The sequence below is a fragment of the Meleagris gallopavo genome, chromosome 10, assembly GCF_905368555.1.
Source record: "Meleagris gallopavo chromosome 10, MGAL_WU_HG_1.1, whole genome shotgun sequence".
Lineage (NCBI taxonomy): Eukaryota > Metazoa > Chordata > Aves > Galliformes > Phasianidae > Meleagris > Meleagris gallopavo.
The window spans coordinates 13,501,635-13,527,250 of NC_139413.1; the positions used below are offsets into that span (position 1 = coordinate 13,501,635).

The 25,616-nt window shown below is 37.5% G+C and overlaps 3 protein-coding genes across 14 annotated transcripts in view; 1 reads left to right on the plus strand and 2 right to left on the minus strand.

Annotated features, from left to right (window-relative positions):
- Positions 1-9,896, minus strand: part of CCDC18 (coiled-coil domain containing 18) — a 27,483-nt gene extending 17,587 nt beyond the window's left edge. For 4 of the 9 annotated variants that reach the window (XM_085232066.1, XM_019618462.3, XM_019618465.3 and 1 more), the window contains exons 1-11: positions 9,594-9,896; positions 9,110-9,252; positions 8,786-8,942; positions 8,395-8,562; positions 7,600-7,709; positions 6,611-6,739; positions 5,251-5,347; positions 3,698-3,819; positions 2,168-2,477; positions 845-945; positions 574-734 (exon numbers count right to left, since the gene is read on the minus strand). In XM_085232066.1, coding sequence (XP_085088192.1) covers positions 574-734; positions 845-945; positions 2,168-2,477; positions 3,698-3,819; positions 5,251-5,347; positions 6,611-6,739; positions 7,600-7,709; positions 8,395-8,562; positions 8,786-8,942; positions 9,110-9,237 — 1,483 coding nt within the window. In that variant the 5' untranslated portion in view covers positions 9,238-9,252; positions 9,594-9,896. Of the gene's footprint in view, positions 1-573; positions 735-844; positions 946-2,167; positions 2,478-3,697; positions 3,820-5,250; positions 5,348-6,610; positions 6,740-7,599; positions 7,710-8,394; positions 8,563-8,785; positions 8,943-9,109; positions 9,253-9,593 lie in introns of those variants that run through there. The other 5 variants (XM_019618460.3, XM_010715578.4, XM_019618467.3 and 2 more) reach the window with 5 other exon arrangements.
- On the plus strand, positions 9,784-18,301 carry TMED5 (transmembrane p24 trafficking protein 5). Its single transcript, XM_085232074.1, has 4 exons — positions 9,784-10,071; positions 11,820-11,917; positions 12,534-12,717; positions 15,440-18,301. Exons 1-4 carry the CDS (start codon positions 9,889-9,891, stop codon positions 15,656-15,658), a joined length of 684 nt encoding a protein of 227 aa, XP_085088200.1. The 5' UTR covers positions 9,784-9,888; the 3' UTR covers positions 15,659-18,301.
- Positions 15,836-25,616, minus strand: part of MTF2 (metal response element binding transcription factor 2) — a 32,502-nt gene continuing 22,721 nt past the window's right edge. For 3 of the 4 annotated variants that reach the window (XM_085232067.1, XM_085232069.1, XM_085232070.1), the window contains one exon: positions 15,836-24,790. In XM_085232067.1, the coding sequence (XP_085088193.1) occupies positions 24,433-24,790 (358 nt within the window). In that variant the 3' untranslated portion in view covers positions 15,836-24,432. The remainder of the gene's footprint in view (positions 24,791-25,616) is intronic. The other variant, XM_085232068.1, reaches the window with a different exon arrangement.

Here is a 25,616-nt window from a genome sequence, read left to right on the forward strand (position 1 = left end):
CATGCAAACAAGCACTGAAGTAATGATACATTCCAAAAAGGAGAAATATAATTTAATATTGAACTAACACACTGTATTCAGAAAAAAGAACACTTTTTTTTTTTTAATCCATAATGTAACTACAAGCTGTGTCTCACAGGAAAACAAACAAAAAAAAGCAAACAAAGAAGAATCATTACATATTTGCCCTAAAGTCATTTCATCCCACTCTAACTAAAATTGCAGAGGCAAATGGAGAAGTTCTCTAGCAGCAAGACACAGACAGATCAAAGATAACATGGAGACATTAGCATAACCTGTGAAAAGAAAACATACATGGCTCCATTTCAACACAACTTGTACCTTGTATATTGCTGCAGAAGATAACAAGCTAAAAGAATGTTGTGCCTAGAGAATCTGACAATTTACAGAACTTACAGATGACAAAGTGCTCCCTATTCAACTAAAATACATCTATTGAGAGAAAGACAAAAAAATACACACACAACAAGAAAACAATTTGAACTCCACCAAAAACAAAATCCCTTTTCTGCAGATTAATCACAGAAGTGCCAGATGTTTTGTTGAGCTTACCTTCTTGAGTTTTGATCAATTTGACAGGCTCTGTTTCCAGGCCACACAGCCCTCTTTTTTCTTGTCTTTCACTTTCATTCAATAAGTGCTCAACTGTATTAGAGGCAGTTAAGTTTGTGTGAGGCTTTCCAGTTTCTGCTTCCTTTGTTGCTAATTCTGTGCTATTATACAGAAGGAGATAACTATTTAGTAACTCTTTGTACAGGCTAGTTCTGGTACCACCTAAACATCTGCCCACTCTTGCCATAATTCAGTAACCAGAAAGTTATACCTCAGGCCTGCAGTCAAAGGTTTATTTGATTCCCAAGATTCAGAGACAGCTTCTTTGGTGGATGAACTGGATAGCTGACATTTCAGGTTATGCCAATTAAACTAAAAGTTAAAGGAAAACCAAAATCAACTTTTTACTGCCTAACAGTATGACTAGTTCACTTCCTATACTACCATTTTATGAGTCACATACCAGGATGTTAAAAATTTGGGTAACTTTAAAGTTATTCTCTTAAGTGCTTGCAGAGCACTGCAGGCTCATCACACGTTAGGAGAGATTAGAGGCTTTAAGGTCCTCAGCCCTTCATCTCTGTACAAGTACAGAAACATGAGCGTTTTTGCCATGAGAATTTAAATACATTGAGATACTGTCAGAAATTCTACTTGATGAACATCTAACATTGTGCTTCCTTTCCGATTCCAGTGATTGTATTAAATTATCAGAATAACCTCTAATTTTTCTCTACAATGAGATTTTTTCCAAATAAGGCAATTAAACGACTTCTGAGGATCTTCCAAATATATGTCCACAGTCACAGTAGCCCCAAACATCATGTTTTATTTGAAATTACTACATCCTTTGGCCAACTTCACTTTGGCGATTCCACAATCGTATAGAAAGAATATTTTTAGTTTTGTTTTCAATACAGCTACTCACATTCATATTTCAAAAGTAAGGAGAACTGCTGCAGTCCACTCTCCTAACCTGGCATGTTTCTCTACAGCCCTGAATGTTTTTTTTTGTGACATCTACAACCACATTCAGGCTAATGATAAACTTCACTAGTGCAAAATTAATAAGCCAAGGTTCATCTTGATAAAAAAAAAAATTACTTGTGGTCAAGAAAGGTGTGTCTTCATTTGTCAAGCAAAGTAAGCTATTAAAATACCTCTCTTCTGCTCTATTTTCTCCATTATTGAGGTTGACTCAAACTCTGGCTGCATAACATGGTGTATCTGCCATCAGAGGAATGTCACAATGTTCAACTAAGAAGAACTACAGTCTCACATAACTGGACATCCTATTTTGGAGTAGTACCTCCGCCCAAAGAATCAGGACATAGAACAGAGGCACAGAAAATGTAATTTAAAATGCTTGCTAGTTAATGAACTCCAAAGCACCTGTTCCTTGTTCTTAAGTCAAAGATGAAAGCTAAATATTTCAACTAAAATAACATTTTGTCCATGCATCTTGGGAAAAAATATAAAAAGAGATATTATACTCAGATGATTTCTCAACAATGTCACAAGACTTCCATGCAATATCAGTTAAAATTATTTAAGATATAAAACACAATTTAGAATAATGTATCAATTACTGTACCTCTTCAGATGTACTTGAAGACAACTGAGAAATTATGGTTTCTAGTAAGTTGAGCTCTCGCCTTGAATTCTCCATTTCTTGATGGCATAATTTCAAGTTGTCATGCTGTTGTGCATTAAGCGCTCTCAGCTCTGCATTTTCACTGACAAGAGCATTTTTCTCTTTAAGTACTCTTTTCTTTTCATTAAGTTCCTTTTCAAGCCCAAGGATCTTCTGATTAGACTGATTCAATGTTGACATCATTTCACTGTTCTTTGCCTCCAGAGTTACAATTTCTTTTTTTGCGTTGTGATTCTCTTCCCTTAGTTGCCTAAAAAAAGTGTATCTATTCAGGTATAGCTCAATACACATTATTAGATGAGGATTTTCATCATTAGAAGTAGGAAGGGAAAACAAAGCAACAACACTGCTAAATGGTTTCTTCCCTCTCAAAGTCTAGGATCAACTCCAAAGGACAGGAAGTTCTCACTGCTTTACTCAGCCTTCACTTCTCATAAGGACCACAACATAAACTGCCACCAGCCACAAAAAGAGAATTAAGTACCCCTTACTCTTAAACAACTTAAAGTTTTAAGCATCATCACAAGGGTAAGGAATAGATTAAGGTTTTAAATGTGTTAAAGCCAAGGAAATTTAAAGACTGGATAAAAAAACCTATACCTAAAATGAGAAAGAATTAGGGTCATATACAAAGACTAAGATTATCCAGTATTCTTTATATGCTCTATTACTAGTGATGAGAAGGAATAGGACTCTGACCACTTGCAAGTTGTTCACTTTTTTAGCTATCTGTTGGCTTAACAAACTGAATTATCTTAAAGGTCCTGATGAGTGCCAACTCCAGTACAAATTAGCAAGGAAAAAGAAGCCCTGAAAAGAAATGGTCACTGAGCATGAAAGTGTGCAACAGCGGGAAAGGACATTAGAAGGCTAAAAACTAGCAAGAGAAACACTGCCTGAAATCGCAGCCAGCATTAAAGCCTGCCCTCACATCTGAGTGCAGCCTCCCCACTGAACGCTGACAAAAGTCTTCATTCCAACTAGGGACTGACTGTATAGTGCACAAGTAGGTGCTCACACATGGAGGTTAGTGCAGATGACCTTTTAGGGTGCTTTCCCACCAGCACGTACATTAGCAGACTGAATGCAGAAGAACAGGTATAAGATGGAGCAGAGTACCCACATTTCCCACAGAAACTGTGTGTGAACAGGGTAAATGATGCTCCCAGGCCATAGAAGTGTGCTTTTAACTGAGAGCGTGTAGCAGTGCGTGGGATTAAAACTTTAAAGAATTAGTTACAGAAGAGCACTTAAAAATGTGTAGGTTTATGCCTTTAATTTATTTACTTTTTAACAGCCCAGTATTAGGATCACTACAAACAGCACAGAGAAATCCTACAGGGTTCACTGATGCTGGTCCTCCTGATGTGGTTCAAACTATGTGAATTGAGCAGCAGCTTCCCAGTTACAGCTTAATACGAAGTTTCTTCACAAATAACTGTACAGATATTTTCAAAAAGACTTTGTTACCTTAATTGCTCATCCTGGATGTCTAGATGCTTTCTGTAGCTGACACATTTTTCATTCAACTTCTCTCTTTCTTTTTCACAATTAACTATATAGTTTTCTAAACGTGCTCCTTCAGCTTGAACCTAAAAAAATATTTTTTTCATTATAAAAATAGTCTAAACTTTGAAAGCCAACAGGCGTTTTACAAAATTTATATTACAGGCTGGGGGATGAATTGCTGGAGAGGAGCTCTGCAGAGAGGGACCTGGGCATCCTGGTGGACGACAGGTTGGCCATGAGCCAGCAGTGTGCCCTCGTGGCCAAAAAGGCCAATGGCATTCTGGGGTGCATTAAGAAGAGCGTGGCCAGCAGGTCGAGGGAGGTGATCCTCCCCCTCTACTCTGCCCTGGTAAGGCCTCATCTGGAGTACTGTGTCCAGTTCTGGGCTCCCCAGTACAAAAAAGACAGGGATCTCTTGGAAAGAGTCCAGCGGAGGGCCACAAAGATGGTGAAGGGCCTGGAGCATCTCCCCTATGAAGAAAGGCTAAGTGAACTGGGTCTGTTTAGCCTTGAGAAAAGACGACCGAGAGGAGACCTGATCCAGGTTTATAAATATCTGAGGTGTGGCGGCCATAGCGGTGAGGCCAGTCTCTTTTCAGTGGTACGTGGAGACAGGACGAGGGGAAATGGACATAAGCTGCAGCATAGGAAGTTTTGCACGAATGTGCGTAAGAACTTCTTCACGGTGAGGGTGACGGAGCACTGGAACAGGCTGCCCAGGGAGGTTGTGGAGTCTCCTTCTCTGGAGATATTCAAGTCTCGCCTGGACGCCTACCTGTGCGACCTGGTGTAGGGAACCTGCTTTGGCAGGGGGGTTGGTCTCGATGATCTCTAGAGGTCCCTTCCAACCCCTACAATTCTGTGATTCTGTGAAAATTACTATAAACCCAATGCTATTTTGTTTTTGTTTTTTTTCTTTCCTTACTTTCTCCTGCCAAGCACATACATATTGCTCATGTTGTGAGAAAAAGAAAAGTGGCAGAAAAGTTTCCTTTTCCTCCCCTATCATTTGAGAAAATGTTATCTCACTTTGGTTTAAAATTGGTAACCTCATTCCACAAGAAGAGAAGTCAAATCAAATCAAAGTTTTCCGTCAGAGGCAATGGTCTCAAGACTTATTCTTATGTGAAACAGCAAATATTTTTGACCATCAGAAATTGGAGTACTAATTTTAGCCATTCTCTAGCATATGTTTTTTTGGACAAATTATAAAGATGATGCTTTGATAAAAAAAGATCATGCACCTGTAAAATGCATAATTCCCAGCTAGAAAGAGACAAGAAACATCATTTTCTTGGATGCATGACCACACTGTGCAAAGAGTTTAAAAACAGATAAGTGAAGTTATTGCTGCAAACAGTTGCCTACCCCAACCCAACTCTCAAGATTTTGCCACCAACAGGAAAAAAAAAAAAGTGATCCATAAATAACATAGCTGTTTACTGCCCAACATAACAAAAGAAACAAAATCCTCACAAAGTGGCAAAAGGACAAATAAATAAATAAAATCTCACCTTTTCAAATCTTCCAGTTATTTTCTCCTTATACTTTTGGAAAACTCTTGTTAGCTCCTCAGCATTCAATAAAGCTTCATTTCTTTGTTGTTCTGCTCTGCAATGCAACATACCCGCTTTAAAAAAATCAGGATTTCAGTAATTAGGTAACTATTTCCTCCAGAAACAGAAAAAAACAATGGAATTAACAGCTTCAGGTCATTTCCTTTTGCCTCCTAACTAACTAAGCTCCTAGACGAAAGCCTGCCACAGGGCGTGAATTCATTTTACTTGTCATTTTAGTGTATTAAAATAAAATTATAATACTAAGGACTAAAAAAAAAAAAATACTTCTGATGCTCTTCAAAAAAGATTCATTTTTCAAGTCATTCTTCTACCTCCCCTTTCCCTCCAGGTAAAAGTCCCTGTGAGAGACTGAGACAGTATCCATGATAAGGAAGCAAAATTCATAGAGCAGAACAGAGCTCCTGTAACTGGAATTATGCTAGGTCTGATAGGAACAGATCAAAGGATAAATTATTTGGGGGATACCGGAGAGATGACATCAATATGTAAAAGAAATAGACTGGGATGGTATTACACAAACAAGCATTCAAAAGAAGCAAGCAAAGACTATTTCAGATCATGTATGTATCTTGCTCCTCCTCATCCTTCTTTCTTAGTTTCTTCCACCATTACTCATTTCAGAGGTTGGAAAGGGAGGGAGATGGGGAAAGGGGCAGTTATGAAATACAAGAATTACACACAGATAACATACAGACAGATAAGATTAAAGATAACAAAGTCAGTCTGATCTAGTGGAAGGTCTGCCTACCCATGGCAGGAGGGTTGGAACTAGATGATCTTTAAGGTTACTTCCAACCGAAAGCATTCTATGATTCTACAAATCTGTGGAATTTGTGTTTTTATTGCTTCCCCCCAAAAATAAAGCACTCGGTACTCTTGACTAGTTCTGTTCACTACAACATTATATACTTGAAATACAAAAAGTATATACTGTAGATCCTTGTAAAACAAAGTCAAAAATAATTTAGGAAAAATACATTATGGACCAACATCTGCTCTCCAATGCAGTGCCTCTATTCTGGAGAGAAAATAGAGGCACTAAACTGGATAGGTAGCTAAGTTACATTTTAGTGTAAATTATCAATCTGCAATTACTAGCAATTTTCTAGACTTAAAAAAAAAAAAAGCTAATACTGTCATAACAGAAAGACTTCTTCCCCCCTCCATGTATTTTTTGAAGTAATATTTATAAAGTAGAGAAAATTTAATTCCATAAAGTAAGTACATGTAAGAAACACTTGAGCATTACTATTTTACATACAGTTTATTAGGAGTACTAAGAACACTTAGTCACCTTTTTCCTTGCTCATTCCGTTCAATTAACTCAATTTTCAGATTTTCATAGTCCTTTTTGTATCTTTGCAACACGCTTTCTCTTTCCATTACTGTTTTCTGGCTTTGCTCTAGTTTATTTTCTGCATCTCTGGCAAGTAAGCAAAGTATGATTTAAAAACAGAAGGATTTCAGTTAAGAATTATTTATCTTCACTTTGTGGTGAAAAGGTGCAGATTTTTTTTCTGCACATGCTTGAGATATGATGCAGCTCTCAAAACCAGGTTTGGAACACCAATAGTTTCAAGACTTCCAAGCAATGCACCTGGAGCAGTGCCCAAATCTCATCAGCAGGCATCAGCTGCTGTGGATGCCAAGAAGTCAGACAACTGGGTTTGTGGTGTAACATCTAAACACTAAAATCATTGTTTTTCTAAAAACAAGTTTGACAGGACAACACATACATTAGTGCTGTTTGGGATGTTTAAGGTATTTTATTTGTGTTGGGAGAACTGACTTTTGAGGCATTACTTAATATTGTTAGCATGAAGTTTTAAGATAAACTGACAGCCAGCTGTGTCCCCCTGATATTCTGGATATTGTTTACATTAGCTTTATTTGATCATTGTCTTAATATATTCATAAAGAAAAAAATCTTTTACACTACATGGTACACAGACATCTGTAAATATGTTCAATACAGAAGTCGTACAGTCACATAGTACAAAATCAGTCTTGAGTGGATCTCATTATAAGGACATTCACGTTTAAATTTAAATTGTAAGCTGGTTTATTTTACTTTCACTATGTTCTTCTGCTTCTTGATGTGCATTCTCCATATAAAAGACATAGGTACAAAATAAACACTTCACTCTTCCTATACATGGCTCCAAGATGAAAGTTTCAAGCCCCAGATTACATGACCCACATAGAACCAGATATTGCGCAACCTTGAAAAAGAGACTGAACTTTCAAGCAGACCTCATGACTGCTAAAAAGTGTGTTTATTACCTTAGAATTTTATCTTGGGCTGAAACTTCTGCTTCCAAAGTTACAATTCGCTCTTCTAACTTAGGAATGCTGACTAAATGTGTACCTAAAGTTGACTCAAGGTAAGAAATCTGAAAAAGAAACATATTTACAGTTTCATTAACATTTGCATATACATGCTTAGATGAGAGACACATGAGCCATCTACTTACTGGATGGCCCACTGCTCTTCAATTTGCAGAAGATGCTTGTGCCCATACACACAAAATGAACTCCAACTTTCTGCTAATTTAACATCTTAGCAGTTCCCTAGCACTGCTCCCATCTGATACATTGTATTTTAGAGTGATTGCTTTACATCTTGATCTTGTTCATTTTTTCCCAAATGTTTACCATTGACATGTTCTGTCCAAGTCAGACAAGCAAACACTTACCTAATCTACTTAATTGCACTGTGAAAATCATACTTAGTCACATGAGTGTACAGTACTAACTACATCTCTGAATTAACTCATTTATTCTTTCACCTCTTTATTAGTAAACTAAGATTTATGATGTGAGGAGTAGGAAAGGCTTTCTTCCCTCCTTGACACATCACGTAATACACTAAGTGGTCATTCCAACTTATTTGTCTCACTGGCTTTATAATTTAATTTTGGAACATTCATAGATAGAATTTATACTTAATATGTATATGATTTGTTCATGAATAATTCTTTGATTACAAACTCTTCTGTTCCAAAATATCGCTGAACAATATTTAAACTTTAAAGTTTAATATATTTCTATTCGTCTTTCATATTTAAAGATACATACTCTTGTTTTTGACTCCATCAATTCCAAGTTTGTTGTTTCAACTCTGTTCTTTAGGTAATGGTTCTGAGAAGCCAAAGATGCATTTTGCTCAAAAAGATCATTCAGTTTCTCCTTAAGATGTTCATTTTCTTCCACAGCTTTATCAAAAGCTGTAGGCATCAAGTCCTGCTAGACAAAAAATAAATATGTATTTCCACATACATACACACATGGAACAACATATACATCACAGGAATCTTTGCAGAATAAACGTACTTAAACATTATTAGGCTTAAGGACTACTCAGTCAACAATCAAGCATATCATAGACCTAAGAGCAAGAAAATTCCATAAATATAGAATACAGAATGGACAGGAGTAGCAAAAACTGTCTATGAAGTGCAGTATTTACTTTGGATTTTCTTTGAAAATCCCAGCAATACGTTTTACCAACAGTCTTCTTGCAGTTGGAAGAGCACTGACTGTTGCAGGTAAGCTGAACAAGGTTCTCCAGGGTGAGGTCTGCAGCCTCATCAAAGCAGCAATCAGAATGTTCCCTCATACCAGCGCTAGGAGAAAGAGCAAGAAGCTGTTACCCCACTATTCTTCGTTATTTCAGTTGCTCATGAAGAGCACCTCAGAGCGAAGCACAAGAGGAATCGCAGCAACCCATCACACTCAATACAATTGACACACTACAAGTGACAGCCACTCTCACACCCCCAAACACACGCACCTGGAAAGCTCTGCCCCTACGCTCTGTAAGCTTTTCTCAGTTCTCCTCAGCTGACTCCGTAACGACTCCACAGCTACGAGCAGTTCTTCATCGTCACTTCTAGAACGAGCCCACATGCTGTACTCCATTGGCACCACATGTGGCTACAATACATTAAAACATCATTAAGTGTACACAAACATCATTTACAGAGATATTTTAGACTTTTATAGATGATGAAATAAACAAAAATAGAAGAAAATACTTTATTCCCAAACATAAAGATACGTTTCATACGCTTCTGGTACTCAGCAGATAAATGCATCGTTTAACTCACAGCCCTACCGAAGGAAAAGCGCTCTGTGTTGTTCACGAAACACGAGCAGCTCCAGAGCTACTGCTTCTGAGAAGCACAGAAACGCAGCCAGGAGCTCCAGCCTGCAGCGAGGGGAAAAGGGGCGGGAAGGGGCAGCCAGCCGGCTTCCGGTATCCCGAACAACAGTACCTCAGCAGACACCGCCGAGCTCTCCACACGCACCTCAACGCACACGGCTTCGAGCGGCGCGGACCGTTACCGCAGTACCCGCCTCTTCCGCCACCCCCAGGGCGCGCGCGCAGCTCCGCCCCACGCCATACCTGCCGGGAGCAGAGACGGCGCACGCGCGACCGCCTCCATCCCGGAGCCGCGTTTCGACCGCGCTCGGGTGGGGGTGGTGCGTCCCGCCGCGGTGCATGCTGGGCGGCGTGGGCCGGCCGCTCGCGAGGCGTGGGCGGGAAGCCGGAGGCGCCGCGCTGCCGGCATGGGGCCGCCGCGGCTGCCGCTGTTGCTGCTAGGCTGCCTGGCGCCGCTCCTGTTGCCCCCCGGCGCCGCCGAGTTCAGCCCGTCCCTGGACAGCGACTTCACCTTCACGCTGCCGGCCGGCCGCAAGGAGTGCTTCTACCAGCCGATGCGCAAGGAGGCCTCGCTGGAGCTCGAGTACCAGGTCGGGCGGGCGGGGCCTCGCGGGGCCCTCCGAATCCGGCCGCGACTCCGGCGCACCCTTCCGGGGCTGCTCTGTCCGCCTCGAGCCTCTCACGTCCTTCCGGCGGCCGCCGGCGCGAGGGCTGCGGGCTGTCGCGGGGCTCCGGGGCTGCGTGGGGAGCGGCCCGTTCGGCCGCCTCTTCGCGCCGGGATGCCGGCCTGAGCCCGCTGCGGCACCGGGGGAGGGAGAGGCTTACAGCGCTCCTTCTTTCTTGTCTTATGTTAATAGGCTCCTTTGTGTGCACTATCAGGTCTTAAGTTGCCATTCTTTAAAGCGGGACGTTGGCTGCCGTGACCTTGCGTAGCAGCAGCCCTACACCTTGCCTGTCTGCCTGCGCTCCTATGAAGTCTCTTATCTCTGCAACGAAAGTTTTCCAGATGTAGCCTTAAAAATGGGCTTCCCGTAAGGGCTCGTGCCATTCGTGCTGCAAAACCCGCTGATAGCAGAAGCGTGCAAACTCTCAGCCTCACCCCCTCTTTTTTTCCCCCTTGCCTTAAAAACATGAAGCTGAAAATCCCAGAAGTTTTCTAATTATTGTTGCTCCGTGCAGCACTGAGCAGGAATCAAAGATCGATGAGTGAACAAAGCTTCAACGCAGCTCTAAGCAAAGCTCAAGTTTAAAATAAAATCCTGCTTTAAAATGTCAGTACAAAGTAATCACAGCAGCCCTTAAGTTTTATTACACAAAGGAAAAAGAAGTCTTAAACAGTAAACTTACTTCTACCCAGGCGTAAATTTCTCTGCAGTATTGTTAATGGTGATGTTTTGTTTTCCTATCTGAACGTGTAGAAAAGAAGCTCCATATATCATTGGAAATACATGTTGTATTCTTTTTTAATTATCCTGAATTTTTAGTGGCTAAAACTTAATGGTACCTGCCAATAAAATGCCATAAACACAGTGCTGGTAGGAATTGTTGTCCCAGTATGTTTGGGTTGTACCATAGCCCTGCAGGTGTATCACTATCTGTTTTTAACTCTGTTTTAACTCTGATCAGATGTTAGCTATGTATCTTTGCTGCCCTTTCTCTTTTTGGTAACCCTCCAGATCATTTTCAGCCAGTTTAAACTTTGCTCTGCACTTCAGCCGGAGTAGGCTGCTGTGTTCCAACAGCTCCCTGGAAGATAAATGGGTGAAGTCATGGCATAAGAACTGTACTTCTACAGTGATATGGATGTAGCCACGTCAGTGGTTAAAGCAGCACAGCTTTGTAATACTGTATATGCTTATTATGAGCCTGGAAACTAAATGCCTTCAATTCCTTCTACTTCTGGGAAATGAGAATGCCCTGAGAGAGTGTAGACCTTGTTATCTTCATTAGGTCAGTGGTGTATCTGTAATGGGCATAGCAACTCCAGTCCTGACCATTAACTCACCCAACAGATCTTGGGGATGGTGCTGCATAGCTTGTGTTCTTTTACAAATATATATGAGTTTACACATAACCTTTGTTATAAAATCTTTTTCCACCACTGAACTAACATTGGTATTTACTCATGACGACACAGAAACGCTGGCTTTAGCATTCTGCTGGTGTTGCAAGGTTGTCCCTTAATGAAATTGCACGCATTCTTAAAAACTTGAAATGCTTTTGGATTGAAACTGTTTTTAATCTGTATCTAATTGACTAATTTAAAATTCTTTCTATGTAAGTGCTTTCCCTAAAGCATTCAGCATTCAGCAACGTGAACAGTTTGTTTTTTTCACAGGTTCTAGATGGAGCAGGATTAGATGTTGATTTTCATCTACTTTCTCCAAAAGGTGAAACTTTAGTTTTTGATGAAAGAAAATCAGATGGAGTTCATACGTAAGTTTAACTCGAGAGAAGTGCTCTGGTTTCTTTAGCAAATGTGGCTGAAATCAAGGCTGAATACTACTGTTCATTTCTTATTATTATAAAAGCCTTTTTACTAGAACAGTTTGAGAATATCAATTACCTGTTTATAAACACTTAATGCTTTTTATATGGACTTTGCCATGGAATAAAGTATATTTGTGTTTTAATGATAAATGCTAATGGTCATTAAACAAAAGTAATGGTGCGGTCATCACATCTAATACCAAAACATCTTGTTATAGTCATATGAGCAGTAAGCTGCAAAGCACCCCATTTTCCCAGTCCTTTTATCAAGGCACGTATTACTGGTATTTTGGTATATTTTACTCATATTTTGGTATATTCTACTCAAAATTCAAATAAAGGAAGAGGAAAGTAAGCTGTTACCTTGATGACTTTAAGCTCTTAAGTCATTGGAGTGATTTTGTTGTAACTAATAGTAGAGTTGTTAAGTTCATGTAAAAAATGAATAAGCTTTTTAAGTGCACAATTTTAGTTTTGAAGAGGAAAGCTTGCTTATAAAACTTGCTCTTTTAGAACCAGCACAGAAAGAATACCTAATTCAATTATATGCTTATATACACAGGGTGGAGACAGAAGAGGGGGATTACATGTTCTGCTTTGACAATACATTCAGTACCATTTCTGAAAAGGTGATTTTCTTTGAACTGATCCTGGACAATATGGGGGAAGAAGGACAAGATCAAGAGGACTGGAAGAAGTATGTTACAGGCACAGATCTTCTAGATATGAAACTAGAAGACATTCTGGTTAGTACTGGATCCTTAGTTCTTCTTATCATAGGAATAATTGGAAAAAAATGTGCATGCCATTCTGCCTTGATCTGGCACATCACCTTAGAAACTGTTCTGCTACAAATGAAGCCCAGCAGCATGAGTCTCTTATTTCCAAACAGAAACTTAAGAATACTTTAGAAACAGATCCTTAATAAGCAAGAAAAGACTGTGTATCTATCAAAATAATTCCCTTTTCCATTCAGCTTCTTTTCTTAATATTGCTAAAATTAGATGTTTTTCCCTAGTAACAAAGAAATAGATATGTATTCCATTTAAGTATTACTTAATCCCAACAACACAGTTGGAATGTGCATAAATTTCTTCATCGTACATTTAAAAACAAAGTACTGGCTAAGCTTCTCATTCCTATCTTTCCAGAAATACCCCAGCCAGCATGAGGCTTGTTTTTTCTCTTTTAGTTTGGTTTTCCAAATTTTATTTGCATTTTTTCTGATTCATAAACACATCAGAAGGTAATTTGTGCAATTCTGCTGACCTTGAGAAGAGCAATAGTGAAGCACTAGTAGGGCTGCTAGGGCTGCTGAGCGTAGCGGTACACGGAGAGAAGTGGGTGCTATACGCTCCTGATGTAGCAGGCATTATACATAACGTCCGCGGCACCAAGCAATTTCAGAGAAGGGCTTATACTCCTCAGATGACCCCAAGAAAACATGAGACCTACTGTCCTAGCTGCTTTGCTTCTGATTTTTTTTCATATTGAAAGCACACTCAAGTCAAGCCAGTTCCAGTCTGCAATCACAGCAGCCACAGTTAGGGTTTTCAGTTATTACAGATGCTAATGTTTGCTTAAACTGTACACTGGTCCTGCTTGATCTAGGATGAAGACCACTGCCCAAAGCTTTCATTTTCTTCCAGCATCACTGAATAATTGCTTTTAAGTTATTCTAAAAGCAGAGAATTGTTTGGTTTCCCTGTAGAACTGTTCTTAAAATGTTTGTTAGGATGCAGAACTTTCTCTGCTGGTGGGAAACTTTCAGCAGAGATGATCTGCTTGCTTACTTTTAAAGACAAAACAGCATCCTCAAAGACTGACGACACTTGTATAAAGCATGACATTGTATTCTATTCCTCGTAATAAACCACAAATTTTTAAACAATAGAACAGAATGTTAAAGATGTGAGATCTTTTACACGTATAATATCATGTTTAAGTAGTTAGAATCAAACACTGAATCTGAGAAGCCAGATGTTCTTTAAGCCACTAATCAAGACAACTGAGGAAATGTATATAGGCAAATGTGAAGAAAATCCCTCCTACAGTAATCACAAAGAGTACTTAAATGGATTTGCTATTCATATACATACAGGTATCTCTTCCAGAAGAAGAAATGCAGGAATTGTCCTTGAGGGCTTTGCAGATCTTACATTTTTTTTTGTAAAGTTAATGTTAGGGTTTGATGGTATTGTTTACTTAAACTATGACATTGTTTCCATGTTCTTTGAGAAGTTAAATTAATACTTAGTAGCTTCTGAAACAATGTATTTGCTGTGGGAAATGGGAAAAGGTTGTTCTTTTTTTTTTTATATCACTTTTCTGGCATTGATATTCACTATTGTGTAACTTACAAATTTCAGTATAATTGTAAAATAACTTGGCATCCAGAAGGAACACTTTTGAAATATTTGTTAAGCTTGCAACAAAACAAAAAATCCATGGAGAAAGTGTTACTGACTTAAAGTATCCTGTTGTAGCATGCTGTACCCCTTACTCATTACTAGAGGACTCTCAAGTAACCTTTAGTATCAGGAATACAAGGCCCAGTAAATCAGAGCTTTGTGAAATCAGCATTTAGGCTCCAGATTAAACTTCTAACGTTATTGGAATAGGTGCTTACTGAGTAAACTTGGGACAGTGAGTTCCTATTATAGCCAAAGTGTTAGTGTACTTTCTAGTACTTTCTCTGATTCCCTAAGTCAAACTGTGTTACTAACCCCACTGCAGAACCTCCAGTCATCATACTTAACGAATTTTGGGGGTCCAAATTATGCTTCTGTTTCAAAGCTGAAGTAGCAGTCTATGGCTACTGCTCTTAAAGCTGAAAAGAGGAGATGGGGATATAACGTTATACTACTACTTTTCTTTTACAGCTCTAGTTCCGATGGTAGTTTACATTAAAAAGTAACTTAATTATCCAGTAGGAAAAAAAAAAAAAAACTTGAGATTATTTTGTTAGAAGTAAATGCTTTTTACTTTTCCAAGTATCTCCAATTGCACTTCCCTAAGATACAATGGATTATTAAAAATAAAAAATGAAAAATTAGGTTTGATATCCCTTCTACCTCCCCCTTCACCTTTAAGAGTGGAAGACATTGCTATATAACCTTAGTGCTATGTTAATTAAGTCTTTCTAGGTGCCACAGAGAGAGACCCATGTGAGAGACATTGAAGGCCAGGCTAGACGGGGATCTGAGCACCTCTCAAGCTCTGGACGTCCCTGTTCCTTGCAGGGGAGGTGGACTAGATGGCCCTTAAAAATTCCTTTCAATTCAGTTCTACGGTAAACAGTCTAAAATGAATTAATCAAAACTCTGAAGAGGTACAGATTTTAAATTAACTGACTTCTTAGCAAGAAATTAAAAGTATTAACCCAGTATTTTTCATATTAATTGCAAACTATCAATTTAAGGTGCTTTTAAAATTATTTTCTAAAAATATTCTTTTGTTACTTTCTAGGAATCCATCAACAGTGTCAAAGCCAGATTGAGCAAAAGTGTCCAGATTCAGACCCTGCTCAGAGCATTTGAAGCTCGTGACCGAAATATACAAGAAAGCAACTTTGACAGAGTGAATTTCTGGTCCATGGTCAACTTGGGAGTAATGGTGGTGGTATCAGCTGTTCAGGTTTACATGTTGAAGAGTCTCTTTGAAGATAAGAGGAAAAGTAGAACTTAACATCCAGTACGATTGTAACAGTGTAACATGGTAAGGGAGGGAGGGCAAGAAACTGCTTTATGTAAGAAAAAGAGAAACCTCTTTAAGAGTCCTTTGACTTGGCAGTAGCCACATCAGGTTTTCAAATCTTATGTTTGGTTGTTTTTTTTGAAGATGAACAGAATGCCTTGTCCCAAGTTCTTCCTTTTTTTTTTTTTTTTTTGCAGCTGCTATTAACACTTTTTATGCTTATAGCATTTGTTAATGATTGTTACTGACTGGCTTATGAACAGTGCACAGAATGCTTGGTACATATGCAAAGTATTGTTAATATTGGTGGGTTTTTTTCCATGTTCACATAAAATTTTAAATGTAACTTTAGATATGAGTTGGTTTGCTGGTTAACATTGAACAAATTTATATGTGCCTAAAAATTGTAGCCCATGAGAAGAGCCTGGTGTCAGTCACTTAAAGTTATGTGTTTTAAAAAATCTTCAGCTTGTGGGTAAAACGTCACATAGAAACATTAGGCTAACACTGGGAGAACAAAATGAGTTTTTTTTATTATTTTAATATATAGATGATTAACATCAGCACTTTAAAAGCACTGTCAATGTGAAAGTGATGTTGAAGGGAACTGGAGAAAATAAGTGATTTCTGTTGAAAAACTCTCCTATAATTGTACAGCCCTATTTCCTTTTTGTCCGTTCCATGAGATTTGAGAGACAACTATATTGTATACAGATTAAAGCGCACACACACCTGGAAGTGTGGGTTATGAACTTCTACATAATTGTAACCTCCTGTAATAGTATTTTTTCAAGTAGTTATTTCAGATGTTATTTCTTTTCCCTTTAGTAATGGGAAAGGGATCATGGTATGTGAAAACAAACTTTTTTTTGAAGTCTCAAAATCCCTTTTATTTGCCAATTTATTTTTTATTTGTCTACTACATGCCTATCACTAATTCAGCAGTTAATCAAGTGATTTACATAGGCTTCAAAAACCAAAGCTGTTCAATTATGCATTCTCTTTTTGCTTACCATAAGAACTCTTTTACATGCGTGAGTACACTCAATCAAGTAAGCACTGTTTGCATATCCAGCTGTTTATATAGATAAGACATTAAGTGAGCAATAAATACAGGATTCAAATTTCTAATGACTGTGTAGTTTCCAGATAAAAAAAAGCGTAGTAAGGTTATGGAGCATTTCTGCAAAAAACCCCTGGTGTGTGATAGTTACCTAGTTTTAAATAGAGTTCAAACTTAACTCGTTTTTACAGTGTGCCAAGTCACTGAATTCCTGTATAAATGTGTTAAAGACAGTATGTGTATTAGCATTGTGCCTGTTCTTGGTCCTAGGCATGAACAGCAGAATTGCAATTTTAACACTTCCTGTGAATAGAAGTCATTTAATGGAGAAAAGTCAGGGTCACTAGACAAAGAAACACTTGCTTCAGATGAAGCAGTAAGGGCTACAGTACATAGAAATGCCACTTCAACTTTAGACAGCGAGACCCAGCAATAATATCTTTAAGTAATTTTTATCACTAGAAGTATTATTCCATTCAGAACTTGTTCTAGAGAACCCCAAAGGCTATTGAGCTACCTTTTCCTTTGGTAAAGCTGTGTCCAAAATAAGTGTGTTTCTCTTTACATGCTGCATATCTTCTCTTTCCCCATAATGCTGTGAATTAGAAACTTTATTCCTGCAATCAAAATAAAGTCTAAGAAATGTTAATTCTTTCTGATGAAGTAGCAAATAGTATTGTACTGCCATTTCCCCATGCATCTCCCACCACCAACACATACGCGTAGCTGCACTAGGACATAAGCCAAAGCTCACTGGAGTCAACTTCCGAGCTATTGATCAGGGTAAGAGAATTAAGATTCTTAGGGGTCTGTCCCTTTTGCTAAAAGAATCTTCACTTGCATCACAGCATGATGCTACAAACCACCTACAAAATGCTGAATCAGCTCAGTGGAGCTCTAACCAAGACATCTACCTCTTACATCAAAGCTACTGGATTCCAGCTTTCAGCTTAGACCTCCAACAGATAAGCTCTGCCACATTTTGCAGACACTTCAATGGATTACATTCCCCAGGAACTCTGCTGTGCCTCTCTGATAGAGGTTACATATCCATTAGCAAAACAGGCCACGTGTTGGCACATCATTTATCTTTGTTCAGTCTGGTTTATTGCCTTAAGCTGCTCATGAATGAAGATCTGTCTGATAAGGCAAAATTCAATTTCAACAGTTTGTCTTCATATAGATAGCAGTCTCTGGTAGAAGGAAAATGCAACTGTCAGCAGAGTTGATAGGAAATTATTTTTGTAACTAAGAAAGCTTGCTGTATTTTCTCCCTCTTCAGGGCTTGCTGTAGAAAACCATACAGCAAAAAGCTATAACTGCTTTGATAGTGGCAGCTGGAATGTGTATTATAGGTGAAGGATGTGGCATTTAAACTTGTCATGGAATAACATTTCATTCAGATTTTGAGAAGTAGATTGCTTTTGACTGTATAAAATTTAGAAAGGACATGTATCTATGATTTTTTTCTTAATGGTATTTGTATTCAAAACTAAACATTTTAAGATTTGTGGATGTTGAATAAAATTATGCAAACCCCTGAGATTTTCAATAAATGACATTTAAACCTGTTTGTGTTCTTCATCTTACAACAAAGTAAGCTGCAAAAGATCAAACGTACTAAGCCAAAAAACATAGCTTTTCTAAAAAGAACCTAGCTTTTCATAATGCAGCTTTTGCATTTCTTCGTCACAGAATGCCTTGAATGGAGAGGGACTTTGAAGACCATCTAGTTCCAAGCCCCTGCCATGAGCAAGGCTGCCACCCAGCAGATCAAACTGTCCAGGCCCTGTTCTACCTTGAATGCCTGCAGGGATGAGGTATCCACAGCCCCTCCGGGTAACCTGTTCAAACAGCCAAAAAGACATTCAGAGAGGAGACCATAAGGGCTCTGAAGAACCCCACTTGTTCAGAGGAAATGTTTTATCTAGCTCAGTCTCCTGTCTCAAAAACAGAAGGTGCTGTTACACAGTATATGCAAGTCCAGCACTGTCCGTCATCTGATACTCTAGATCTCATTTGAAGCTAGCACACTAGTTTAAATTTGAGTGCTGTAAGACTGGATCAGTAACAGTTGTGTATTCATTTTATCCACAACTTCATGATTTATTTATTTTTTTTAAACTGTTAGTAACTCATCACTTTTCCCCAGGCCAGTTAGGTATTTTTCTTTTAGTTTCCCTTAAACTAAACCCTTGCTCTAAACCAAAAATAATTTTACTTCTCTTCGTACTCGTTCTAAGCTGCTGTCCTTCCAACATAAAGTGGCCACAACTTGAAAAAATACTCCAGATCACAGTCTTGCATAGCTGAAAATGAATATTCTTGACTAGCATTTAGCAGCACCTTTTCTTTTCCTCATTTACTTCTTGGTTAAGTGCAGGCAGCAGGCAATTGATTTTGTCAGCTGTTGGAATCAATCATCGTGCTGTGTTACAGGTCATTTTAACCTTCGCACTGATGAATAAAGGCACTGTTCAAATTCTTTTCTTCATCAGCATAACCCAAAATCAACTTCTTCAATGCAAATACCAGATCAAAATTTGACACAAACCTCTAATCATAGCAACAGAAACACTTAGTTTTGAAGTTACTAAAGGCATGTTATATATGTCTTAATATTTTAAGTTTGTTCCTTGATAAATAGTCGTATCTCATGTTGCTCCTGCAGTTCATTAGATACACCCAGAACTGAATGGCTTCCACTTACACAGGCAGCGAGACCTTCAGCTTCTATTAACATCTATTAGCAGCTGCCATAGTTAAGAAAAACCTAAGTGCAACTAAATGCTTGAGACAGATGAAGAATTTACTGTTCACTTAATTACTATGAAACAAGTAATTTTGACATTGTTTTTAAAAAATAGTGCTAGTTAAGCCAGAAAGATTACAGTTGTAGATGGTCTTCTGAAAAAGATGACAAAAATAGTCTTGGTTAAAAATCAGATTTCCAGTTAAAAGTAAAACATTCACATTTGAGAAAAGTCACAGTGGCTTAAGTAATCAATGAACCAGATTTTAAAAATTGATGAGGCAATCAAACTGCAGCAATTTGCTGGTAGAAAGCACTTAAAAGTAGGCTAGCCAGGTGTAAGTAGTGTTACCAATGCAAAATGACCATAGTATGTTAAGGTAGTTAAAAAGCTTTGAAACCTTACTGTCAAGATTTTGCAGCTCGAGATTGCAGAGCAACACAGCTGTTTCTTCTAGTTTGAAATACTAGAGTTAATAACAAACACACGCAAAAATCAACCATTATTCACTTGTGCTGTCTCTCCTGAAAGCATTCATCCCAGCAACTTCCCTTCCACACAGTGACACAAGACTGGGAAGATGAAACACACTGAGGTGCCAGCAGGCACTTCTCTGCAACTCTGGGGCATGTGAGCACTCACACCAGCCAGGCTCATTACCACAAACAGAAAACAAAAAGCAGGGAAAGGTAAAAACTGAATTGATATTTATTTTTTAAACAATCCTTCAACGGCTTTTTAATAAGCATTTCATAGCCCACTTTAAGACTTCATTAATAATAATAAATTTTCATTTTAATTAAATACAATCTAAGTTCTCGTATTTCTAGGACTTGGGTATTTGAACACATGTATGTATGTATGTGCATACAATGCACATAGATGCAAAGCGAAATATGTTGATATGAACAAAAATCAGAACAACTTTATCTCGCGGTATATGGATATCACTGCGGAAATCTGGGGAAAGAAAAAACCCACCGACCAACTGAAAACAACAGAGATGAGCTGGCTTTCAGTTCTGCATTTCTAAATGTCATGGCCGAACCACTATTATGCCCCAAATGAAAGACCGAAGTTTCAATGTATGTCAAGAACAATCCCAAAACAATATATAACAGGAACTAAAAAAAAAAAAAAAAAAAAAAGCCAACAACAAAAAAAAACTACACCCAATGCATTCTTGACAGGATAAAAACCATTGAAGTTCAAGTGAAATGACAGTACAAAATCCTACTTCATAACTGCTGAAAGATGGAGGTATCAAAAAGAATGAATTACAACTTCATTCTCACACTTATGCACACCTTTCGTTTCTACTCATCTTTTTGTCTTTCTGATTGCCCTGTACTGTCTCCTTCAAAAGATGGTCATTCCCCTTTCAACTTTCAACTTTCTTCTGCAACTTCGAAGGATTCTTTCCCCTTTTCTTCTTATAGTTACCTACAGGAGATTGATCCAATTTCCAAAACAATTCTCCCATGAACTTTGAGTTGAACATTTTTCCTCACTCATTCCCATTTTTTTTTCTGTCCTAACCAGGATCTGAACAGACCTGACACCTCCAAAGGTACAAAGGTACTTAGGCATAAGGTTCCACATTGACTAAATGCAAAAATTCTACACTAAACCCTTTTCTCCATTTCTCGAAAACGTTTGCTGCCATCATATTTTTAACTGCAAAGTTACTTCTCATTCAGGTGGACATCTGGAACTAGAGAAGTGACACAGTGTAAAACCTGAAAATGTTACCTGCATAATATTTGCAAGATCCATCCTTGTCCCTCAGTGCACAGAACGGATGCTCTTGTCCAGTTCATCCTTATCATTGTGTTCTGACTACTGCTCCATCTCCAGCCTTGGTATGTTCCATCTGAAGACCAATTTCCTTTTAAAATACAACACTAAAGATCACTTCAGTAAGATGTTTCAAAAGCTTAGCACTTTTCTATTGATCTACTTATCTTTCCTCCTGCTTGCAAGACAATAAACTGCTTTTCTTCACCTTCAAGGTCTCATTTGGGTTTCTCGTATTGAAACAAAATATTAACGTTGACTTATCACTCTGAAAGACCTTTCAAAATATCTTAGTAAACTCATACAAAATCCCTGCTATAAACAGAAAAGCACAGAAAATTCCTCTTCATGGCAAATACAAGAAAAATGCCTTTTCAATTTTCTTTTCTGAACAAGGATTTGACAAATAGTTTGCCATGATGTTTATTTCAGTTTGGACCAGCAATGTGTCATTTTTTTGTTTTCTTGTTTATCCGATGCCTACATTTTTTAGGATGGCCTCAAAACAGGGTTCTCCCATCTAAACATTACAGTAATACAAATAATATAAAGTGGAAAAAATATCATATTTGGTACACAAGGGAAAGGTTCTAAATCAGTGACTGCAACAAAGCTGAGTTACATATATTTACACACATGCATACATAAAATGATCAAGTTAAACTAAAAGAAAATTATTACATACAGCAACATTTGTATTTTTCCACTCCATTATCACATACAATAAGATTCACACAAAATGAGAGAAAGCCATTTGTATTACTCTAGTAATAGCTTCAGCAGCACCACTGCAGCATTTTCCAGTTCATGACACCTTGCAACAAAGCATCTCTCAAGTGCAGCTGGAAGACCAGTTAGTATCTACGTGCAGGGCAAGAATTTCTAGGAGAGCAACAGGCAAGCCAGAGCAGATGAACCATGGACAGGAGGAAATCACAAGTATGTATTGCACGAGAATACAGACTCAAAACTCATTCTTCTCTCTTTCAAAGAAAAAAAAAAAAAAAAAGCCCACACATTTAAAGTTGGACTTTAATTCTAAGAAAAAAGCAATTCCAAAATTACAAACTGAACATCAGAGTCAATTCAACCATAATAATAAAATGAAACAATGACATTCACAATATTAAGTCTATGGACAGTTTGACAAATATTCCCCTCCCCAAACCCCCAGCTAAAGTCCCCACGTACATTCCAATATTTATCTTCAAATGCTGAAGCTTTACTGAAAATACTGCTGGTGTTCAGTTAGAGTTAAAGGACTTGAATAAAGCGAAATAGACAAATATAGATGGTGTGAGTAAGGTTACAAAGGCTTTACATTTTGCATTATCCCAATGTATAAACATTCAAAAAATTAACATGAAGATGTCGTGTTATCAAAATATTGCAGCTACAGGCAAGGCAACATTAAATTAATAGCTGAGGGTATGAAGGAAAAAAAACCAACATTTCAGTGAAGATTAACAGAGGTGGCAGCTTTTAGTTAGCAATTTCATAAAGCTAGTATTACCCAGCCAGTCATAAACCAAGCACAGGATTAAAAGCTTCCCTTGGCTATATGGTGACAAAAAAAAAAAAATAAAAAAATAAAAAAAATAAAAAAATAAAAATAAAAAAAAATAAAAAATAATTAAAAAAATCATCCTGACAAGGAGAGTAGGAAAAAAAAAAAAAAAGAGTCAAATAAGTAACAGGATAAGAAAATATTAACTCAGGTAGTAAACTTTAAACCACTCTATCATTTACATTGCTTAATTTTATTTTGGTGGTCAACTGTAATCTTAAGAGAAAAAAGCTTATGCTGTACACTGAATAACCACCAGCTTAAAAATATTCTTCCTCCGTCCACTCTTTGGCTATCCTCCCTCAAAAGTTATCAGAAAGAACATGTAATACTGGCAGGAGACATTTTTGATTAAAAAAACAAAATGAACATGTCAGCTTAGAAGTTGGTACATTTTATAAAAACAAAAGAGGTAATATTGTATTAAAACGAGTACTGTTACTTCAAATGGCAACATATTTTTTGTTGACCCTGTGCAATAATACTTTGCTCATACTACCTTTATCAAAATATGACTGTTTCTACACATACGTAGGAATCTTCTGCAACTCCCATCAACTCAGTTTATAACTGGGACACAATTTACAATCAACGTGCCAAAATAGCTTTAAAATTGTTATTTCTGGTCGTTAATGTTCTAATCCTGCGCTTTTTTTTTTTTAAAACTGTTAAGTCACATGGAAAAGAAAGGAATATATTACCCCAAGGCATATGAACATGAATGACTGCACCCACTGCCAGAACACGATGCACTGGTTTGACATTTTCCTTAGTACACAGAAAGCAACAGCACCCAATAAGCCTGAGAAGAAATGCTGCTGTCTAAATACTGGCAACTATTCCTGAAAAAAGAATTATGGGATGCATACTCAGAAGCTGTCCAATCCCATAATTTGTATTGCATAGGTCACAATCACACATATATATACACGCACACACGTATGTGTGCATATATACATATGTATATACACAAACACATGCGCACACACACAGAATATATTAAGAAGACAATGAAGTCTGGTCACAGAGCAATTTACAGGCTCAATATATTTTTTTCCTTTTTTTTTTTTTTTTTTTTTTTTTTTTTTTACACTTTGTTTGAAAGAAAACTTCAGTATTTTACAGTCTTCAGTAGGCATTATATACACTGCACTTATGAAATCTAGAAAGTATTGAAATAGAAATACATTTCTGCAAACATTTGGGTAAGAAAACAAACCAAAAAAATTTCAAAGATTTGTGCTATCTACATAATATTTTTCTAAATCACAATAACTGTATCCATGGAATGTTCTCTAGAAAACGTCTTTTTTTTTAAAACACCATGCACATTTTTAAGCAATTGTAACCCAAAATATCCCAACCTAAAACAATCTAACAGTGTTCAGATTAAAAAAATTTAAGTTTCAGATCAGATTTTAAAAAGATAAGTCTTTTATCACAAGAGCTGTAATGATAACAATTACATGTTAAGGCTAAATTGGTTTTGTTTTTAGAAACATTTAAAGACACACCTCTCATGGCTCTGCATTATGAACTGTACTTACAGATGACAGTGCAGTGAACATAATATTCAGTCCTACAGTCAGGATGCAGTTGCTCCTTCCCACTCCACAAGATACTGCACCTTTCCATCAAGTGTCACCCGACGAGCCAAAACACGGTATTTTTCACCACAAGCTATTCTACCTGCTGCACCAAAATAACTAGTAATAGAGTTCTTTAGATGATTGAGCTGTAACTCCTGATCTGCTAAATTGTTAAGTATCTCCGTATTGAGTTCATCATACTGGTAATCTTCCTTGCTCTCGTCATCTTTTACAATTTCTGAATTTTGAGTCTGGAGAGCTTTTCGTGGAAAGCGACCTCTTCTTCTCAAATGTGGTATTGCAGCAGGCCAAGTTCTTCCTGTACGAGTCCTTTTTCTTGAATCAGATAAACTACTGAAAAAATAAACACAAGCATTAACTCCAGGAAGCACTTACTCAAAATGTATGGAAATGGTAAAACTAAAACTCAATTCATAACTGTTGTTCTAGTTTTCAGTTTCAATACTTGTAACCTGTATATAGATGATTAATATGGCACTTGCAAAAGAGACTTACATAATAAAAATTGCACAAGTTAACCCATATCAGAAAATTTGGTTAAATGACATTAGCTTATGCCTAAGTATCTTTAGAGTACTGCTTTGATTCAGACGAATTCCAATCTTCCGCAAGCTTCAAAAATTTATTTTTCCTACAGATTCTACCCCAAAAGTGCCTCGAATAATAAATTAAAAATACAGCTTTATCCATCAGTAGGCCCCTATTACAAAAAAAAGCTGAACTGTAGAAGTTTGGAATCTTATGGTGGTGAAGAATATAATTAAGAAGGATTATCTGCAGAAGTTACTTTTGTTGTTGTTGCTGTTGTGCTGTTCTGTTTTTTAATGCAATAAAGGTGGATTATAATTATTTATGAAGACTGAGTCAAACTTTTAGAGTGTAAAATCTACAGCATACTCACTATTCCTTAAAATGAGTATACAAACCTTCCAAAACAAACGTTGCCAAAATTACCATAAGATACACATCTGCTCTTCTGTGACCTTTGTTAGAAAGGTAAACTCAATAAGTGTTTAAGGAGTTTACTTGTCTCCTGTAAAAGTAATTTAAGTGTGCATTTTACATTAACAATGAACAATAGTTAGCACCTGTGCTGTGAAGAGATTTTCTTCTATTCTATTTCATTAGATTCCCAATCAATTTACAGCTCTACTTCACA

What these genes read in the sequence shown, in the direction of transcription:
- TMED5 (XM_085232074.1), top strand. Translation starts at nt 9,889, where the DNA reads ATGGGGCCGCCGCGGCTGCCGCTGTTGCTGCTAGGCTGCCTGGCGCCG. An exon ending in CGCTGGAGCTCGAGTACCAG is followed by an intron (nt 10,072 to 11,819) that starts GTCGGGCGGGCG and finishes TTTTTTTCACAG; the next exon opens with GTTCTAGATGGAGCAGGATT. An exon ending in AAATCAGATGGAGTTCATAC is followed by an intron (nt 11,918 to 12,533) that starts GTAAGTTTAACT and finishes TTATATACACAG; the next exon opens with GGTGGAGACAGAAGAGGGGG.